This window comes from Cnephaeus nilssonii (genome assembly GCF_951640355.1).
Source record: "Cnephaeus nilssonii genome assembly, chromosome: 5".
NCBI lineage: Eukaryota > Metazoa > Chordata > Mammalia > Chiroptera > Vespertilionidae > Cnephaeus > Cnephaeus nilssonii.
In genome coordinates this window covers 13370928-13392244 of record NC_137076.1, presented here as the reverse complement: position 1 = coordinate 13392244, position 21317 = coordinate 13370928, and the positions used below count along the sequence as shown (strand labels likewise).

General features: G+C 39.4%; 1 protein-coding gene across 1 annotated transcript in view; it reads left to right on the top strand.

The window, feature by feature from the left end:
* Positions 1-2522: 2522 nt before the first annotated feature.
* ADAM28 (ADAM metallopeptidase domain 28) overlaps positions 2523-21317 on the top strand; it is a gene marked incomplete at both ends in the record, with an annotated part of 79820 nt that continues 61025 nt past the window's right edge. The window contains 6 exons of the mRNA XM_079772706.1: positions 2523-2574; positions 8336-8439; positions 14798-14874; positions 16314-16392; positions 17717-17793; positions 20577-20769. Of these exons, the coding sequence (XP_079628832.1) occupies positions 2523-2574; positions 8336-8439; positions 14798-14874; positions 16314-16392; positions 17717-17793; positions 20577-20769 (582 nt within the window). The remainder of the gene's footprint in view (positions 2575-8335; positions 8440-14797; positions 14875-16313; positions 16393-17716; positions 17794-20576; positions 20770-21317) is intronic.

Here is a 21317-nt window from a genome sequence, read left to right as displayed (position 1 = left end):
CCAGAAGGTCATGGTTTGAGTCCCAGTCAGGGCACATACCCGGGTTGCAGGCTTGATCCCCAGTCTGGAGCCTGCAAGAGGCAGCCAATTGATGATTCTCTCTCATCATTAATGTTTCTGTCTCTCTTTCCTTCTCTCTCTCTCTCTGAAATAAATAATAAAAATATATATTTTTAAAACACACATATTCAGTAGCTACTATTTTCTAATAGAAAGGCCAGTCAATAATTTTGTGAAAAATTATATATTTTTGTTTATTTTACATTATTTAAAAATTATACAAGTAATGCTAACCCTACTTAAAATTTTTTTAAAAGGGAAAGAGCCCAGCTGGTGTGGCGCAGTGGTTAAGTGTTGACCAATGGACCAGAAGGTTATGGTTTGACTCCCAGTTAGGGCTCATGCCTGGGTTATGGGCTCAATCACCAATAGGGGGCATGCAGGAGGCAGCCAATCAATGGTTCTCTGTCATCATTGATGTTTCTATTTCTATCTCCCTCTCTCTTCCTCTCTGAAATCAATAAAAATATTTTTTTAAAGGGAAAAAAAGGGATAAAAGCACATCTTCCCAGCACAAACACAAAAAGCCTCTCTAAATATTTTGGATTTTTTTTTTCTGCTTCTGTGTTTTACTCTGAATAGCTTTTCAAAGTTTTTATTTAAGTTTGATTATTTTGTATATAATTTTATTGCTTTATTTTTTTTCCTGATATTATGATGTAAAGATTTCCCATAATATTCAAATTTATTGTACAGGTTAGCTTAAATATTGACTTAATATTTAATTGAGTAGGTATGTAGAAGATTACATACCTATCTTCTTATTTTTGGATATTAATTTTAGTTTTATCTTTTATACATAATGTAATTGACATATTGAGGCATAAAACTCATTTTATATTTTAGATAATTTTCTTAGAATGATTCTCAGTGATTGAATTATTTATTTACATATGAAGAATGTTTAAGGTTTTTGAAGTTGAAATGGCAAGTCTTCTCTTAGAGGGTACAAAACTCTTTGTGCTTTTGTTTGTTCCATTACCCTAAGTAGTGGTAGAGATTTGATCGGATAAGTTTTCAATATGTATACATGGTGAATCAGGCAGAGAGACAGAATGTGTTCAACCATGTTGAAACCTGAGTTTCTTAAACTCCATGACACATACTTTTTAGCACATGGGAGGCATTGAATCTGTGCCAACTCTGTGCAGTACATTACTGGGTACAGGAAAGCAAAGAGGGCAGTTCTCAGTTCTCAATGACTCTAGAGCTATCTTTGGATTGAAGGAGTGGTACCTCTCTGCCCATTCCAGATGCAATTGTGAGAGCATGGCAGTTTAGAAACATATAATTAAGTAAAAACAGATCATGAAGATCCTGTATCCAATGGTCCCAAGATTTAGATGGTATGAGGCATATAGTAAAGGGAAGGGGCTTTCCCAATATCTCAGAAATTACAGGGATTACTCAATTGGAACACTGGTTCAAAGCAGGAATGCCCTTACTTACATCCATCTATACCATTTGATGGCAAACCTATAACACGCGTGTCAGCACTGACACGCGTAGCCATTTCTGATGACACGCGGCCGCAAGCCGAGGATGAAACATTTGCTGCTCCTGAGGATGAAACATTTGCGACTAGAGTCTTGGAGTTAGTTTTTTCCTCAAAGTGACACACTACCCGAGTTATGCTCAGTTTTTTGGCGAAGTTTGACACACCAAGCTCAACAGGTTGCCCATCACTGATCTATACTAATAAAAGGGTAATATGCTAATTAGACTGGACATTTTCCAGATGTGCTTCTGGACAAAGCCATGGTGGCAGGGGCCAAGGCAGAGGTGGTTAGGGGAGAGCAGTTAGGGGGCGATCAGACCAGCAGGGGAGGGCAGTTAGGGGCAATCAGGCTGGCAGGGTGGACAGTTAGGGGTGATCGGGCTGGCAGGGGAGGACAGTTAGGGGCGGTCAGGCCAGCAGGCAGAGGTGGTTAGGGATGATCAGGCAGGCAGGCAGGCGAGCAGTTAGGAGCCAGCGGTCACGGATTGCAAGAGGGATGTCCCCCGAGGGGTCCTGAATTGGAGCGAGTGCAGGCCAGGGTGAGGGACACCCCCTCCCATGCGTGAATTTCATGCACTGGGCCTCTAGTATCATAATAAATACACACATTTTTCAAGACACATCTAAGCTGTTATCTCATGGTGGCTTATTGGGTGGTGGTAATACATTAGAAACACACTACTTTTGAGTGGGGACATTGGGGAGAAAAAAAGGTAAACCATAGCTCATAACAAAGTAATCTTAGAACCAGGAGCCAGTCAGAACTTCCGCCTGCTTGTGCCATTGTTGCAGGACCACAGCTTCAAGGTTGTGCAACACCTTCAGTAAATACTTCCTGAAGCAGAGAGGAGAATGAGCCTGGGAGTCTCATTCCGTTTCACTTGAGAGGTGGCAGGGAAAGACCAAGCAGTGCACTTCTGTTTGAGTGAGAAGGACAGACACCACACTCCTGGGACCAGCCAGGATGTTGCCTGGGCTTCTTCAGGTGACCATGTTCTTTCTTTCTTCAGTTCCAGGTAGGTGTTTACCTTTTTTTTAGGTTATTTTAAATACACCAGTGAGCTGCTTGCTTTTTATCTTCTCCAAATATATTTGTTGGACCAATTTTACTAACTAGTTGGGCAGATTTTAATCTGTTGTTTGGGGAAGGCAAGTGACTGATATAAAAACTCAATGAAAATGAGAGGCAAAGAAATGTCCTTAACCAATATTTACATATCTGATCTGAGAATATGGAAATCAAATGGAAGATTTCTTTCAGCATAATTAAAATAATGAATATGATATTCAAGTCAAAAAGTGAAATTCATCAAAACCCACCTTGTCCTTTTTAGAGCAGTGCCCATGCAGTGGATTTGACTGGTTATCGCTGTGCAGAAGGCTTTGGAACGTATTTTCTATAATTATTGGGACGAGTTGGCTTGTCCTGTTCCTTTTGAGCTCGCATTTTTAGTTCTTTCATTTATGGTGATAATAAATATGACTAATTAGAAATAAATACTTGACCAATTTCATTTTATAAAGCATTGTTCTATTAATCAAACTAATGCTGTTGCTAAACCTAACTTGATCACTTACTTCTATTTTGCTGGTATATCAAGCATTTACAAACTTAAAAGTAGAGGAATTCTACTTCCTAGTAACACATACTGTCTACTATCTCTGTCCATTGCTCATACATTCTTCTATTAGATTTGGGTTAAATTAGATTGGTTAACACATTTCCTTAGCTTATTTATATTTCTAGAGCTTAGGGAAGTACATTAACTTTAGTACTTGGGAATTCTTCCTTGGCCAATCTTTTCTTGGGTATTAGCATGCTCACTGGGCCCAGGAATGGGAACAAATTATCAACAGGAAGTACGGGATTGTGAAGAATCTGTCCTCTTCCCCTTGCACTCGCTCTGTACTTTGTCATTAAAAGTGATTTTTCATTTCCTGATGGTTTCTGATTTGTTTTCCAGAATTTTGAAAGTTTTATTATGCTAGGCATTTAAGTTATTGACCTAAAATTTCTACTTTCTGAGTCAAACTTAATAAAAATATTCTCTCCCTACAGCAGTGATGGGCAACCTTTTGAGCTTGGTGTGTCAAACTTCGCCAAAAAACTGAGCATAACTCGGGTAGTGTGTCACTTTGAGGAAAAAACTAACTCCAAGACTCTAGTCGCAAATGTTTCATCCTCAGGAGCAGCAAATGATTCATCCTCGGCATGCGGCCACGTGTCATCAGAAATGGACGCGTGTCATAGGTTCACCATCACTGCCCTACAGTCTCTAAAAATACTATCGCTACAAACTCTTTGGAAGCCTTTGTTTGGGTGAAAACAAAGAATGGCTTGGGTACTAGCTTTATCCCACAGCATAAAGATCAAGCTGTATCCATAAACAGAATCACATAACTAACACTGGAGTTTATCCACATTTCAGCCTTTTCAGTGAAGTTGGGTGTACACACTGACTCTGTCCCCCCCTGTGTCTGCATTCACTACATGGCCCCCAGAGATGCAATTCCCTTAGAAGTCATGCTTAAAAGCGTGACATCTCTGAGTACTTGGTGGTGAAGACAGAGTGTCTTGTGAGAAGGAGGAGACACACAGAAAACTGCCCACCTTATTTTCCATCAGGAACAGAAATCTGCCCCATTTGTATTACCTGCCATCTTGTATTTTCAAGACTGTCTCCCCTGTCAGTGAAATACTCTGATATATTTTTTTTCCAATAGGTTGATTTCCCAGCCAGAATGCAAGAAGTAAAGCAATTTTATTTCCCTATCTCTTATTTTGTTTCTTTGTTTCCATCAACCAAAGAATAAATAGATGTTGCTCAGACGCTGACATTTACCTAGTTCTCATATACATGAAATAAAAGAAGGGGGTAAAAGCAGGCCAACTGTTTGTAGTGAGCTTAGTAATTTCCTGAGAAAAACAACTTATAGGATTGCATCACAGGAAAAAAACCACACAAATATTTAAAAGGATGTGCCAGGTGCTTGGGAGTGAAGAACTAAGTGCACTGACAAAGGAAAATGGTCTTTACTATATTCCAGCAGAATACCCAGGGGGGTCAGTACTTCTGAAATAATTTTATTTCCAATTAGAAATTCTTTCTTGCCTTCATAAGGTGACCAGAAGACCCTGGAGAGTACATATAATTTCATCTTAATAGTCAAATGATAGACTTAATTAAGATGTGGTTTTCTTTTCCCTCTGTGTTTGTGCTCACTTTTCCTACATGAAGTTTGAAATTACCAGATGGCTTGAGGGGGTTCAGAGAACCCCGAACTCAAGTCAGTGTCATGGCATGAACCCTGATCAGGACTTCATGCCATGTGCTCAATTTGGGAATACATTGCTTTAAATGGTTTTGAATATATATGAAAATGTCAATGTTATGTACAAATGTCCTATAATCCAAAGTGGCCCAAAACATATAAAGTAGCAATCCAGACCAATGTCTGTTACATTAATCTTGTCAACAGGATTACTTTTTTTAAACATAACAGGATTATCGAATCTAAACCAGACTAAGATTTCTTTTTGTTTTGCTAGTCAAAATTAATTTAGCACGTGAGTTCTGCAGGGGAGAGAAAGCAAGTATTCCAATGAATGAATAGAAACATACCGTGTTACAGCTCAAATTTGTGTAATCCCTGGATGGCAGTTAGTTGTGTTTGTTCCACAGGCTTCAAAATAATCAGCCCATGTAATTCTGCTGAGAGGAGTCTTAACTATCCCTATCACCTTACGGTGAATGAGCCAGAGAATATTAAGGTCTGCTGCATCTCTCTAGCTGCTGTGTAATTTATTACATCTCAAGTCACACTCATCCTGGGGCCTTCATGGTTTCAGAAAAACAAGTGCGTTAAGACAAATTCTATCTGCTTTTTAAGAGATTGTATGATGTTGCAAGAGTTTGGGAAGAGCTAGAAATCATTCATTTCAAACTGAAGAAAGTGAGAGGTTGCCAAAGACCTTTAAATACATTCTGGCTTATTTTATTTATTGATTTATTTTGCTTGCCATTGGAAAGTGATCTACTGTCAAAAAAATAGTGGAGAATAAATTTCTCCACTATTTTTACATACTTCAACTCCATATTTGAATCAGCTGGTAATTTCGAATTTCACCAAACCCTAGAATTTATATACTAATTAGAAGCATGGTGATTAGATACTAATCAGTGTGTATCAAGAAAACTTGTGTTGGTCACATTGGCCTGTTCCTTACTCACCACTTCTGAACGGGGAATGTGTATGTGTTATTACTTTATGCATTTATGGAAAGAATTATTTGGGTAGGTATTATTTTATGACCTGAGGGCAGCTTGGATAATATTTCCTGTCAAGATGATGTGTATTATGGTTGAAAAGGATTTTTCATATAGCGTTTTAAAAAGAGTTACTCTGTTTGCAACATTGGTGAATATATGGCTTCAAGAGCCTGTATTAATGGGACTAACTGCACTGATTGGACACAAGCCACCCGCCAGCATGCATGCCTTATGGAATGCTTGTTTGGCATCACAGAGTTACAGGAGGCTGTGGAGAATTGTGCTGATACCATTACTTACTTTCTGGCAGGAGTAATTTTCTTACCTCTTAACATCATACTATTTTGAAATAAATGTGATAATTACCGAAATGTTCACTTACTGAAAAGACAATGCTTGATGAGATGTTTCTTCAGGCTTTTGGACCTCTGTTATGAAAACTGTTTATAACCGATGTGGTGTTGTTTTTTACCCAAAATTAATTAAATAGAAATAAAAGATGGCCAGTGATTATCTGTGTAACAGCAAGAAGTAAGTAACGGAGGGAACCTCAGATGTGGTTCTGGAAGTGTGACTATGTGGCCAGACTTATTTTATCAACTGATTAGAAGTTTATTCAAATGAGCATTGCCTCTTTGAAGAGATTATAGGGGTTTCTGTATTTATTTGCATAAAATTGCAGACTACTTGAACTGGCCAGAGATCACTTAACCTGTCCTTTCTTTTCAAATAATTAAAAAACCAAACTAAACCCAAAGTTAAGGCATTCTAGTATTGATGCCACAGCTTTAAGTGCTTTTGAAATCTTGCTAAGAGTAAATCTCAAGCCACTGAATAAAAAACTGTTTCATCATGTTAACACCTCATTTTTGACCCAACGAATTTGCAGATAATTTTATCACTTTTTCTATCTTTTAAAGTTAGATATACATGGCTTCTGAGTGATCAAATGAAATAAAGACATCCTAAAATAATAAAAGAAAATTGATATCTCCAGGAATTTTGAAAATTTCTGCTTTAGTTTCTAAGGAAATGTTTTAAAAATAAATCTTTATTCTTGGAACATATTGGGATAAGTGTACAGTCATTCAAGGTGACTAACAAAAATCCTCAGTTCTATTTGTTAAAAGATCAACCAGGGTAACATGAATTTGTATTATCATAGGACATAGGTTTGAGTGATGTAATGAGCTAGGGTTACCTTTAGAGAGCCTCCTACTCTACACAGACACTAAAGCCTTGCTAGTCCTAGTGTCAGTCAATTGCTGGGTTGGGCCCTGGTTCCTACTGCATCTACATGCTGCGTGGACCTGCAGCCTCTTCAGCGGCCAGAGAGCAGATCTGCTGACATTTCCTCAGGCTCCACTCTGCACAGAACAGGGACTGGACCATGTGGGTAAATCTATAACAATAAAAGTGTAATATGCTAATTAGACTGAACAGCCAAAGGACCTTCCCGACATCCTTCCAGACATCCTTCCAGACCACCTTCCGGACAAAGCCAGGGCTGCGACGGACGAGCCCCTTGCACAAATTTCGTGCATTGGGCCTCTAGTAGAAAAATAAAAGAAAATAGAAATTCCAGTGTTAGCTTGGGAAAAACTGAATATCTCTCAAAAATAACTTCTAGATACAAGATTTCAAGATGCAGATAGGAGGTTGAATGAGAAAACTTTTCAATTCTCTCTCTTTTTTAATTTTATTGTTTAAAGTCTTACATAAGTATTACATATATCTCCTTTTTTTTTCCCCATTGACCTTCCCCCAGCCTCCCCTAGCCCCTGTCGCATGCCCTCATTCCCCTCCCTCCCCCCGCCCCCCAGTGTCTTCTCTTTTAAGGTAACAGCAAGCTCAGAAATTTCCTTCCAGGCCAGTAATAGTGTTCTAATTGTCTATTCTCTAATTTTTTAAAATATTTTTTCATGTGTTGTATGCAAAAATGAAGGTGTGTCTGTACTACAAAGAGCCTGCCCATTAGATGGCCCTGGTATTTGGAGCCTTTTTTTTTACTGACTTTGTTTCTTTCAATCATGTAAAACATTACTTTTGGGAAACCCAAGGAAAATATCTTAGAATCTGAAATGACACCCATTAGTTATTTCATTTTTCTAACACTGTAGTTTTGACAGTGCTTCAATTCTACCACTCTGACGCTGATTTAGCTTCTTAGAGGATTCATTCAGCTTCTGCCTTCCTTGACTAGCTTTTGTCTATACTGTTTGCTCTATTCCTCTGTGAGGATCCAAGATAGCAAAGAGAAGTGGGAAAACTTAAAAGAAATATTCTCAGTGGGGAAATATTTAAAGGGATAAGTTAAAGTAAAGATTTGAAAGAAAGAGTGGGTCTCTGATTTTGTGGATCTCTTTTGGTGTCTGCACTTTAATCACTCTCTGACATAACTCAAAGTCTCTGTGAGAGACACCATTCACCAGAAATGCATTAAAGATGACCATATCCGACCAGCCTATTAGTTCTGATTAGTTAAATCTTCTCTTACTTTTTTTAGTAAATGCTATAGGAGAACTCCGTGGAGTAAAGAAGTATGAAGTGGTTTATCCCAGAAGACTTCATCCACTGTATAAACGAGAGGTCAAGAAGCCACATCAACAGGTACAGCTTTTGATTTAACAGAGACAAAAAATCTTGAATTTATATATATATATGTATATGTATATATACACACAAAATACACATATATACAATATGTAAATGAACATGGTGTACATAGAAATATATATTATATTTAATATAGAAATACATATACACATATGTACACATGTATATTTGATTTTTTGACCTGTTATACTTATTAATCTTCAAAATAATGTAATATTCTACCTTATTTTTCAGATTAAGGTTCTGACGGTTAAATTAAACTGTCCAAGGTCACAGAGAGAGGAAAATTTAACATTCTTATGGTAATATATAATTTATTCTGTGTACTCACAAAGAAATTTGATATAATTTATTATCTCTCTATTTATACACACACATATAAACAAAATCATGAACTTTAAAAATTATGTAGAAAATAAAGTATTGTGGATAAATGCATGTATATATGCATACCAAGATTAATTACTGTAATTAAACATGACATTTACCTATGGTCCTTCTAAAAAGGCAGCTATTAAAGTCTGTATAATTCTTACTAATTAATGAAATGACACATTCTCAGTCAAAAGAGGAAAGCCAAAACATAATGATTCGTTCAACAATAATTTTCTAATTCCCTACACCTGGAACTCTTTTGTGGGGAGTCAGGAAAGTCCAGATATATGAGACATAAATAATAACTTGCACCATCCATTGTGAGATGGAGGCTCACATTTCCCACCTGGATCACGCCAGATACCTTTCTTCACCGAATATTTGGAGAACAATTTGAGTACGTGTCCAGTGTTTTTCATCACAGTTGTATAGCGAGTTCCTCATAACTACGAAAATAAATTTAAGCTTCCGAATAATCTATCTTGATGAAAAACCATAAAGTAGTTATTGGCACATACTAGATGTTCAACCAATTTGTTAAATGATTGAGTAGATGAATGCAATGCACTTGATATTTACTGCAAATACATATTTATCTAGTCAGCTGTTCTGTTAACTGGAGGTATGAACCTATGGTTTCCTGATTCCTAGAAAAAGTGCAAAGGATCTGAATTCAGAGGGCTTGTTGGTGTTCATGTCTTAGCTTTGTTAATTCTCCCTGTGTAAACTTAGGCACACAGGAACTTCAAATTCTTTGTGTGAAAAGTGAGATAACAACAGTAGTGCTTATCTCATATGGCTATTTTGAGGTGATTACACAAAAATCAAAGCAGGATGCAATAATTAACTCCCTGTTCAAGTTTATGCTATGATGCTATCCTATGTAACCTATCATATTCTACTTTTTATGACCAACTTTTAAGGCATTTTATACTTAACTAGTAGCCCGTTTGCACGAAGATTCGTGCAATAGACCTTCATTCACCTGGCTGCCTGCACCAGTTTTCTGCTGGCACCAGGGACCCAGGCCTTGGCTGTGGCCACCGCCTTCTGCCTTTTTCAGGGTCGGGGCTTGGCCCCGGGCGGTGGCCTTGGTCTCGGCGGCACCCAACATCCCTGCTAAGGATCGCAGGAGCCAACCCCCAGTGGTTTCCTGCGATCGGTGCAGGCTCCCCGCTGGTGCCCAAGGCCGAGAAAGCCTCCGCCCCAGGCTTTCCTGGCCTTGGGCTCGCCGCACCCAGCGTCCCTGCTACTGATCACAGGAGCCGAACCCCAGTGGTTTCCTGCGATCGGTGCAGGCTCCCCGCTGGTGCCCAAGGCCGGGAAAGCCTCCGCTCCGAGGCTTTCCTGGCCTTGGGCTCCGCCACACCCCAATGTCCCTGCAACGGTTTCCTGGTGGGCGTGGTTGGTGGGCGTGGCTTGGTTGGTGGGCGTGGCTTGGGTGTAGCGAAGGTGCGGTTAACTTGCATATTTGTCTATTATAAGGTAAGATGCTATGGCTTATTAAGCCATTTTGTTATCTTCCAGCTTCTCAGTATATCTTCCTTTTTAGTCTCCCCGGGTATTCTGAAGGCCTTTCTTAAAAATATGCTTGCATAACTTGTATGCCCTTTCTTATGGAGTTCTTGAATTAAAGTTTTTAAATTAAAATTTTAACTCCTTACCTGAGGATATGCTTAAAACGAGGGAGAGAGGGAGGGAAGGAGGGAGGAAGGGAGAGAGAGAGAGAGAGAGAGAGAGAGAGAAGAGACAAAGCTCCCCAACCAGGTACCAAACCCATTCAATTCCGTATGCTGACCTGGAATTGAACCAGTAACCTTTCAGTGCATGGAACTATGCTCAACCAACTAAGCCTCTCTGGCCAGGTCATCTTACATTCTTTGTGATAGTTAGATCTCTTTTCTAAAGTCATGCTTTAGTCATGGTCAATGTTATACCATTTGGCTCTGGATTTTTTTTTTTCCTGTCGATTTTATTTTAGTGGTGGTGTGTGTAGTGTGTGTGTTTCTATGAAAGTGTATGTATTTGTCTTCTGGTTTGAAACTGCCCAGGTCAGCAAGAAAAGTGTTTTCTATGTCTTTGGCATGTCTCTGTCCATCTTTCACTCTCATCTCTCAGTCCCTGTCCTATAGATTTAGTAAATAAAAATACAGGTTACTCACTTAAATGTGAATGTCAGATAAACCATTAGTGCTTTTTTACTATAAATATTCTCCATTATATGGGGCATTCTGATACTGAAACATTATTCACTCTTTATCTGGCATCCTAATTTTACTGGTGTCCTGTATTTTATCTGGCAATCATACCATGTGGCTTTTATTATCTCCCTGTGAACATCTAGAAATATACCAGAGATGAGTCTCTGGGATTCCAGCCCTTGTCCCCTCTACAAATGTAAGACCCCATGCTGCTGCATGTCTGCTATTTCAATCTTGCCCTGTCAGGGTTGCTGATTTCTGCCATATCACACTTGTCTACCAAACATGTCTAGAAAAGCTAGTGGCATCCTGTCTGCCACCCAGCAGGCACATTCTTTTCCCTAACATAGAGAATATTCTCTTTTTGCTCAAGTACAGATTATGACTAATAAAAATACTGCCATTGATATAAGCCAAGGTCTTGGAGGTTATTCTTGTGGATTCTGTGTTGAGACTATTGGTCTTTCTTGTGCAAAGAACTGATGAGCAGTTAATTGAAACATCCAGAATCCATAATGTATGTGACCAAGGGGATCTCTGCATCCCGTCGATGCCCCCTAGGTCCCAGCTAGATTAACCATGTCTCAGGGCCTCCGAAGAGAAGGACTCTTGTACTTATTATTATACTAGAAGCCCGGTGCACGAAATTCGTGCACAGCGGGGGGTTGTCCCTCAGCCCAGCCTGTACCCTCTCCAATCTGGGACTCCTGGAGGGATGTCTGACTGCCCGTTTAGGCCCGATCTTGGTGGGATCGGGCCTAAACGGGCAGTCGGACATCCCTCTCACAATCCAGGACTGCTGGCTCCCAACTGCTTGCCTGCCTGCCTTCCTGATTGCCCCTAACCGCTTCTGCCTGCCAGCCTGATCACTCCCTAACCACTCTGCTGCCAGCCTAGTTGATGCTTAACTGCTCCCCTGCCAGCCTGTTTGCCCCCAACTTCCCTCCTCTGCCAGCCTGGTCACCCCTAACTGCCCTCTCCTGCAGGGTTGATCACCTCCAACTGCCCTCCCTTGCAAGCCTGGTCCCTCTCAACTGCCCTCCCTTGCAGGCCGGATGCCTCCCAACTGCCCTCCCCTGATGGCTATCTTGTAGTGGCCATCTGTGTCCACATGGGGGCAGGATCTTTGACCACATGGGGGCAGCTATATTGTGTGTTGCAGTGATGATCAATCTGTATATTACTCTTTTATTAGATAGGATAGCTGTGTCCTCTACTGGACCAGAGACTCAGGCACCAGTGTTACCTGTCAGCTGTGCCCGAAGCTTGGTTCCATTTTCCTTAGTTTGTCATGACTGACTATGTGACTTACAATTTGAGTTGGAATAAAATAATCCTTTGAAAACTTTCTGGAGGGGCCACTAAACATCAGGATAGAACCTTGAATGTTTTATTCATGATTATAGATTATATTCATGATTATATTTTATATACACAGCATAGGGAAACTAAATAAGTATTTGAATAAATGAACAAGTGAATAAGTAGACAGATGGACAAATAAATAAAGGAGTATAACTGGACTACATTGCCCAAACAGCTGCATAAACATTTACTCAACAAATACTTAACCAAAGTCCCTGATGTTGGGAACTTACATTCAAAAGGTGGTCACTATTCTTGCTAGAATTCAGTCTCCAGCTCACACACTTCCCCAGAGGCCAAAACTGTCTTGCTTTTGGCTCATGCCATAAAATAAAATATCTGGCAGCATAATGCTTCCTCTTATGAGGAACAATTTTAGGCCTTAGCTAGGTCCACCAGAGTTTGTAAAAGTCTCAGATTTTCTGTATGTTGTGGTAAGGCTTGAATTAAGATCTTCCCTGGAACTTGTAGGGTTTCTTTTGCTAGTTCATGTGTGCCCATGGGCACCATCTTGATCTCATAGATCTATCTACACATCTGCTCATATTTTGGATCATCCAGGACTATGGCCTTCTTAGTCCACACTCTAAACTATAGCCATGGCATTTCTTTTCTGGAGAAAATTTAGTCACACACACATCTGTGACCAACTAAACTTATTCAATAGACTTCACATCATTTCCTTCTACTGGATGCTCTCCAAATCAAGGTGCATTCTTCCTCTCCTAACCCTTAGTTTAGAACCCAGATAGAACACAATTTGGGCACATTTTCTATTAGCAGGCATTGCCCTTCACTGTGGACTTGTATTTGAGAAGTACAGTTATAACCTCGCCCAGTGCACCCTCTTTCATACAGACTCTGGTTTTCTTCCCTGCTGTTTCCTTTCATCCATAATCTATATGCTAGTGTCAGCTAAAACTCCCATTCCAAAAGCAATGATTATTTTCTAAAACAGCCTCTAAATAATGTTTTAGGTGAAGATCCACTAAAACTCCATTGCTAATAGAAACAGATATCTGGAAGGCTGTTCTGATTAGAAGCTCATATCTTGTGTCCTCCTAATATTTTTATCCTATACGACCTTTCTAACCAGTGGTTAGAGCAATTCCCCGTGGATTTTATTTTTTATCCTCAGGATTTTCCCCACCTCCTGTTATTTATGAAAATGAACTAAATTACAGCAGCCTCACAACATTTAGGCCCACAGTATAGGATATTTATAGTCATGTGCTTTTGACCCCAGGAAAAACATCAATAATTGATTATTAGTAGGAAATATGGGCCAAAATACCTGACCTTGGTGATGGTAAATCTCTGCATGATATCCCTGACCTGATGGGTCTAATTCACTATTGTCCCTCGATGAGCTCTGGTACTGTTGTGGCCAGGAGAGGGAAGAGAGAAGAAAAGTTGGCTTAGGTGCAACAGCAGAGGGAAGAGCACTCAGTCCATCATAAGTGGTTCTCAATCACATGTCGTCGCCATTTTTAGATGTCTTTAGTAGCAATGTCTTGGCACTTCCCAGTGAAGTTTTAGGTGTTGTGTGTAACCATGACTAGTAACCTAGTTGTATACAACAAATCCAAAACTCAATACCCAATGTGATCTTTAAAGTACCCTCTATAGTCCTCTATAGTTCTTCCCATATGCATAAATTGAAACTTGAGACAGTTCTCCTAATCCACATGTTTTACTTGAGGTGATATTTTTCTCTTTCTGAATACCTGAGACTCTGTTTCCTTCCTGATGGCTTCTTCCTGCTCCTCGGGTACATATTGTTATTATTTTTGCCCATATTCTGACCTCCGCTAAGCCTTAAGAAGATCTCACACTAAAAATCATCAGTGAGATCCGTAAAGGTCTTTGGGTCTGTGTGCAAACTAATCCTTCTCAAATAACTTCCCTACCCTGCTTCACCTGGCTAATTCATACCTCAGCTTATACATTACTTCCTTAGGAAAGCCTTTCCTTCCTTTAAGATGTTAGACATCCCACATTGCTTCCATATTTATATCATTTATCATACGACATAATTCACATTTATTGTCTGTTTTTCTACAAGGTTATAAGCTTTCTGACAGCAAGTACCAATTTTTGTTGCTTCGAGTTGAATTTCCAGAACCAAGCCATATCTTGCAAATAACCAGCACTCAAATAATATTTGTAAAATGCATGAATGGGTAAACGAATGGATGGATGGAGGAAAAATGGATGGATATAAAGATCTCATGTAATTTATCTAGTTAGTTGGCAAAGTTGTTAGATTTGTTAAGAGAGGCAGAAGCAGACATTTGGAATTATATACACTACTGTTAAGGAAAAGCAGGCATTGCTTGCTAACGATTAAACAGATAGACCTATCAAAATGATTTTTTTAATTACCAGCAAATGTTTTTACATTTTTGCAGGAAAAATATGAAACTGAATTGAAGTATGAAATGACAGTTAACGGAAAAATGGCAGTGCTTTATTTGAAAAAATCCAAGTAAGTGTCTTTCTTCTGATATAATGTTCACCAACAGCAAATTAGCACGTGAGAAGTATGCTAATTGAGTCTGTTATTACTTATGTCTCATGTAAACCTTGACTACTCAGCTTTTGCTCTCAACTAGCCCAAGAGGTTCAATGAATAATTATTCCTACTAAAGTAGTAGAAACACATTGGATAAAACAATAGTTTACTAGTATTTTTATACTTCTAGGAATAAAACAAATTAAATGAGGTGCAAGCAGACATAAATTTTATCAAATTCGATGAAATAATTATAGATCTTTAACTCTTCCCTTACACTATTTCATTTTATTATTCTAACACTGAAAGATTAGATTTTAAAACAATCTGCAACCATTTTCACTGGAAAAAAATAAGACATATAAAAGTTAAATAAACTCTAGGGCCAAAGAACCCAGTCAATGGTAAAACTAGAGTTGAGCTCTCCTGATTTCAACACCAATGCCCTTTCTACTCAGCTGCCCACTAACGCATCCATTTCTCTCATACATTACATTAGGCTCTTACCTCTCCATCCTCTCCATCCAGTTAATCAAAATTCAATGTTTCTTTTCAAGTTTCACTACCTAAGCTCTCACCCAAATCCTGATTATCCTATAAATACACTATTTCTAAAGCAATTTCCTAATTTGTGCTTTCAAGCTCTTTCAATCCCTTAATTGTTCTATATAGGACAGCAAGATAGACAAACAGACTATCACCTTTTGCAAAAAAAATCACAACTGTCTGGAGTCTGGAAATAGTGTACTGTAATGGAAGGAATACAGACTTGGAATTAAGGCAGACCTAAACATGATTCTATGCCACTTGAACTATTTAATCTCATCTAAACAATAGAGAATAATATTTATTTTGTAGGATTGTTGAAAAGATGATATGAAATGACTCATGTAACAAGTCTAACCCAGTGGCCAGTACAGAGATAGCACTTAATATATATCCATTACTTCCTTTTCTCTTTGCCCTACCTCTTTTAAAAATATAGGTCAGCCTTATATTTTCTAGAGAATAATTGAAAGAATTTTAAGAAGGCTCAACAGAAATGCTGGGGGGACCCTAACTGCCAAATGCAAGGGAATTTTCAATAAACTTGAACAGTCACTGGTGACTGAAGGGGTAGGCGGAAATGCAGTTATCTTAAACTGGTGAGGAACAGCACTCTTTTCAGCCACTTTCTACTACCTTTCCCCTCAGTTTCATTTCTTCCTCAAGTCTTTCCTCAGACCAGTAAGCAAAGTCAGACAACAAAGCAGACATTGTTCCCTGCTACTCATGAATGCCTGAACTTGTAAGGGGTTAGGACCAGGAGCTCAGGAATTAGAACTTGACTGCACACCCAGTAAAAGCTCTCACTTTGATCACTGAACTTTGTGATTAGCATGAGTAACTATGACTTTTTTCTTTGTCTCCAGGGATCTCTTGGCACCAGGTTACACGGAAACACATTATAATTCCACAGGAAAGGAGGTCACCTCCAGCCCACAGATCATGGTAAGATGGAGTATCCTAGATTTATTGTTAATTGGAGTATGACCCACACATCCAAATGCAGTCATTGCCAAACAAGTAGTGAAAGGGAAGCAGCATGTATAGCATCAGTGCTTTATTTCATAGTAATTTCTTTCTTTTTAAAATATTTTTAATTGATTGTTAGAGAGAGAGGGATAGAGAGGGATAGAGAGATAGAAACATCAATGAGAGAGAAACATCATTGATCAGCTGCCTTCTGCTCGCCCCATTCTGGGGATCCAGCCTGTAACCCTGGCATGTGCCCTGACTGGGGTGGGGGGGCGGGGGGAGGACTGTGTGTCACACTGAGATCTCCAGGTTCCTGGGTCAATGCTCAACCACTGAGCAACACCAGCCAGGCTAGTAGTAATTTCTTGATTGATCCTCCATCATTTGGAGAGCTTGACAAAAACAAAGTCATTCCTTTACAAACACAGTAGCCCTTTCCAGCCTTTAAGGGCTTCGTATAGGAAAGTGGACAGAAGGAGCTCCTTATTTTCATTAGAAGAGTGGGAAATTACATATGATCACCTCTCTAGATCATCTAGTTTCTCAAAGTCCAGACTATTTCCTCAATGGTAGAATTATAAAATTCTATGTTTTCTTTAAATAATTTCCATTCTTGACTCTTACTCAGAGAAGATAGCAGTGTGAAGTAACAGGAGTATTTTATCATTGCCAACTTTTCAGAGGTCTGTCTTCTATTGGAAGGCCTTCAAACTTTCTCTTCTATAAAATTATGCAGTGGCACAGGGGTTTACATAGTCCAATACTTCATCTTTCCAAAAGTAGAAAGGTCTACTTGATAGAAACACATACAGATGAAAAAGGCTTAGCATTGTGCATTTTGCTGATGGAGGCAGAGGGTGCTGTACTAATCCAATTAGTCTGGTGAAACTCTTTAGATAAATCAAGAAATAACACAATTTGAATAAAACATTATTTGGAAAGAACTCCTAGTTGTTAGGAAAAAAATAATGAGCAATCAAAGAAAGAAAGAAATGTCTAATGTTTTGGGAGCTCAGGTTTTAAACATGTATTCAACCTGTTTTCCTTTATCTGCAACACAAACATTTACACCAACATTTAGTTAGCAATCTGTAAGCATTTGGGATCATTAAATATTAAAGATTTCAACAATAAAAAACTTAAAAATGTTTTTACTATTTTTAAGTTGATTGTTATTCAGCATAAAATGACTTGAAAGCATTATAGATCCTATTTCAAAATTTCAATTTTAAATGTAGCAGTGGTCTAAAAAAATATGCACACTTTCTTTTATAAACCCCTTTTCTCTTTTCTTTAGGACGACTGTTATTATCAAGGACATATTATTAATGCAAAAATTTCTGAAGCTAGCATCAGCACATGTAGGGGTCTAAGGTAAGACTTCATGAATAGTTGGTTTGCATCTTTGATGATTGGGTGTGTATGTGTGTTTAATAAGCCCAAATAAATGGGGGACATCTGTAATAGTGCCAACAATTATATATATACACTAGAGGCTCAGTGCATGAAATTCGTGCATGTGTACAGTCCCTAGGCCTGGCCTGATATCAGGGCCATCATCCCCGGCTGCCCACAGCCAGCCCCACTCCCCACCTCCAACCACCCCCTGTTCTTCATTTGCCATTGGGTGATAAGAGCCTTCTGGCCGGGGGGAGAAACCGAGAGGTCAGCCGTTCTGCCTGCATGCCACCCCCACCCCCTGCCACCACCCACTCCAGTTCCCTGTTCACCATTGGGTAATCAGAGCCTGACGGCCAGGGGAAGGGACCAAGAGGTCAGCCGTTCCTGCCTGCTCACCAGCCCCGCCCCCACCGTGGGTTGCCTTCTGTGTGTGGGGTGACTGGTGGGGCTGGGGCCTTGGCCTGACACCACCCATGTCCCCCGCCACCCATCCCCAGTTCCCTGTTTGCCATTGGGTTATCAGAGCCTGCTGGCTGGGGTAAGGGACCGAGAGGTGGTCAGTGTGCCTCATAGTGACTGGTCGAGTGGTCATTCTGGTCGTTATACCATTAGGGTCAATTTGCATATTATCCTTTTATTATTTAGGATATATATACATATATATGTATATTATAGGGAAATATGAATTCTAGGGGCTAAAAATTTTGAAATTTGAAGGAAATGTGGCCCCTGTTGGTAGTAGGAATTAAAAACCTGAATTGCTTTCTGAGTTGCTTTTCTTTGATTGGTTGCTTGCTTTCAAAATATAGGTTTTGAGTCCCAGTTTTAAAGTCTGAACCTTTAGGAAATGAGAGCTCTTTTTCACCTTCTCTCTTTACTCTAAAATCTCTAGTTTGTCCTATTCATGCTTGTCCATTTCTTTTTCTGTACTAAGGACTACCCATGTGTCTGTCAATAATAAGATATCCAGACTTTTGGTACCCAGACTTGAATATCTAATTTTTTCCTTCTTATCTCCATATATCTTCCATATTTGGATATCTTAATGAAGTCTTAAGGAAGCTAATGATTTTCTCTAAAATCTGGTATTTTTCCAGTGTTCCTTATCTCAATAAATAATCAACCAACTACTGCCATATCCAGAAATCTAGGTTCTTGATGACTTATTGCCTTTCAACTGCCAATTTTAATCCATTATCAAGCCTTATTGATTATATGTTCTAAATATTTTCTGAGATTATTCACTACATTCTCTCTCTACTGCCACATTATGCAGACCAATGCAATCAATCCCCAAATTTATCTCTCCACGTCATTTCTTACTCTTCCAATTCTATCTACACTAATAAAAGAGAAAGATGAAAATTGACCATCACTCCACTACACCCACCAGCCAATCAGGAGTGAGTATGCAAATTAACCCAACAAAGATGGCAGCAGCCACAGAGCTGGATTGAGCAGGAGGCTTGGGTTGCCCACCGTGATGAAGGAAGCCAAGCTTCCCACCCGCCCTGGCTGGCCCTGGCCTCCACTCAAGGCTACAAAGTTTCAATTATAGAAGATAAATAAATCCCAGATACCTGCATTCAGCCAGCCCTGGCCTCCGCTCAAGGAGGTGCTGAAAAAAAAAAAAAAGAAAGAAAGAAAGGAGGGGCTGGGAGCTTGGGTTGCCGGGGGGTGTGGCCAGCCTGCAAACAGCCATCAGCCCCTCACCCAGGCTGGCTAGACACCCCAGTGGAGACCACCACCCTGAAGGAGGTGTGGCCAACCTGAAAACAGCCCTCAGCCCCTCACCCAGGCTGGCCACACCCCCATGGCCAGATCCCTGTAAACGGGCAGTCAAACATCTCTCAAGGGGTCCCAGATTGGAGAGGGTGCAGGCTGTGCTAAGGAACAACTCCGAATTTCGTGCACTGGGCCTCTAGTTTATAATTAATCCATTTGCCCTATTGTATGTTCTTGTGTTTTTCTTCTTGGAAATTATCTGTTGTAGTTATGTATATTACATATATGTCATATAATTATATATATTTGTGGGCCAAATGTAATTATTTAATCAACATCTATCTTCTTCATTTGAATATAAGCTCTATGAGAGGAGAGACCATGACTCTCCTTTCTACCACCTGCCTTTAATCCAATGCTTAATGAATAATGGGTGTTCCCTAAATGTGGTCCAATGAATCTTAGCTTGGGGCTTCAGCAGAGAGAATTAAGATGAAATTGGCATTATTCATTGATCATATGCTTTGCATATTATCTCCTTCAATTTTTATAACCATTCTTTTGTATGTATTATTATTCTCATTTTATAGAGAAAATGAAGCTATGTGAGTTTAATTAATTTCCCATGGTATCACCACTAATCCGTGATAGGCCCAGAGTTTTAACCCTTATCTATAAGACTCGAAAATCTCTTTCATTGTCAGCATTTTCAGCATACCTAAGAACAGACAAAGAAAGGGAATTGGAAGAACACTGGACCAAGAGTCAGGAACTTTTATTCTAGTGCCAGCTCTGACTTAGGTTAGCTATATGACATTGCAGGGGCCATTTCTACCCAATAGGTTCCATTTCCTCAGAGAGAAAATGTGCCTAAATAATTTCTGAGGGGATCTTCAGCTGTAATGTTACACTGTGTTCTACTGCTATGAGCTTAAAATGTTTTGGCAATGGTAATGTTTTGGAGTCTCTAAGTCTGTCCCACTCAAATGCAGGAATGTTTTTTAAGGAGCCTGGACTCTCATGTTTTTTAGGGGCTACTTCAGTCAGGGAGAGGAAAGGTACTTCATTGAACCTTTAAGCTCTACAAATCAGGATGAACAGGAGCATGCACTCTTCAAGCATGATCCCGATGAAAAGGAGGCTAACAGCACCTGTGGGATGGATGACATGTCATGGGCACATACATCTCGGCAGAATGTGACCCCACCTGCCACCAGTCTGCTCGTATGCATACCTCTATTTTTTATGTGGGACACTCTCATGTATTCTGTCCTGTCTGCCCTGGGTTCTAGTCTTAGCAACTGTACATTGCTGAAACTTTACAATCATTGTTGAAACTATAGGTTATAGAGACATTAAAACCTTATTTTACATTGATTTATTTAAATAAGTACTTATGGATCAACTAGGAGCAGGCAACCTTCACAATACTCTTAACATACAACAGTGTAAAGTATTATTATTACTTTGAGGTAAAATATCCTGCGGTCTTCATGAATGAACTCATTCAACCATCTTTCTTTAAGTACTGCCATAGGTGCTAAGGATGTAGCAGTGAGGAAAGTAAATATAGGATCTGCCCACAGCAGCTTAGAATGTGCTTTCATATATGGAATCCAGCTTTCAGCTACAAAAGATCATCTCTTATAAACATTTAGAGAACCCATAAGCAGTGGGCAGAATTGGTCCGAATAAAAATAAAATCTCTGTTGGGTTCAATGTGCTGGGTGTTTGAATGCTGCCAGCCAGAGGAACCACTCTTACTTATGTGA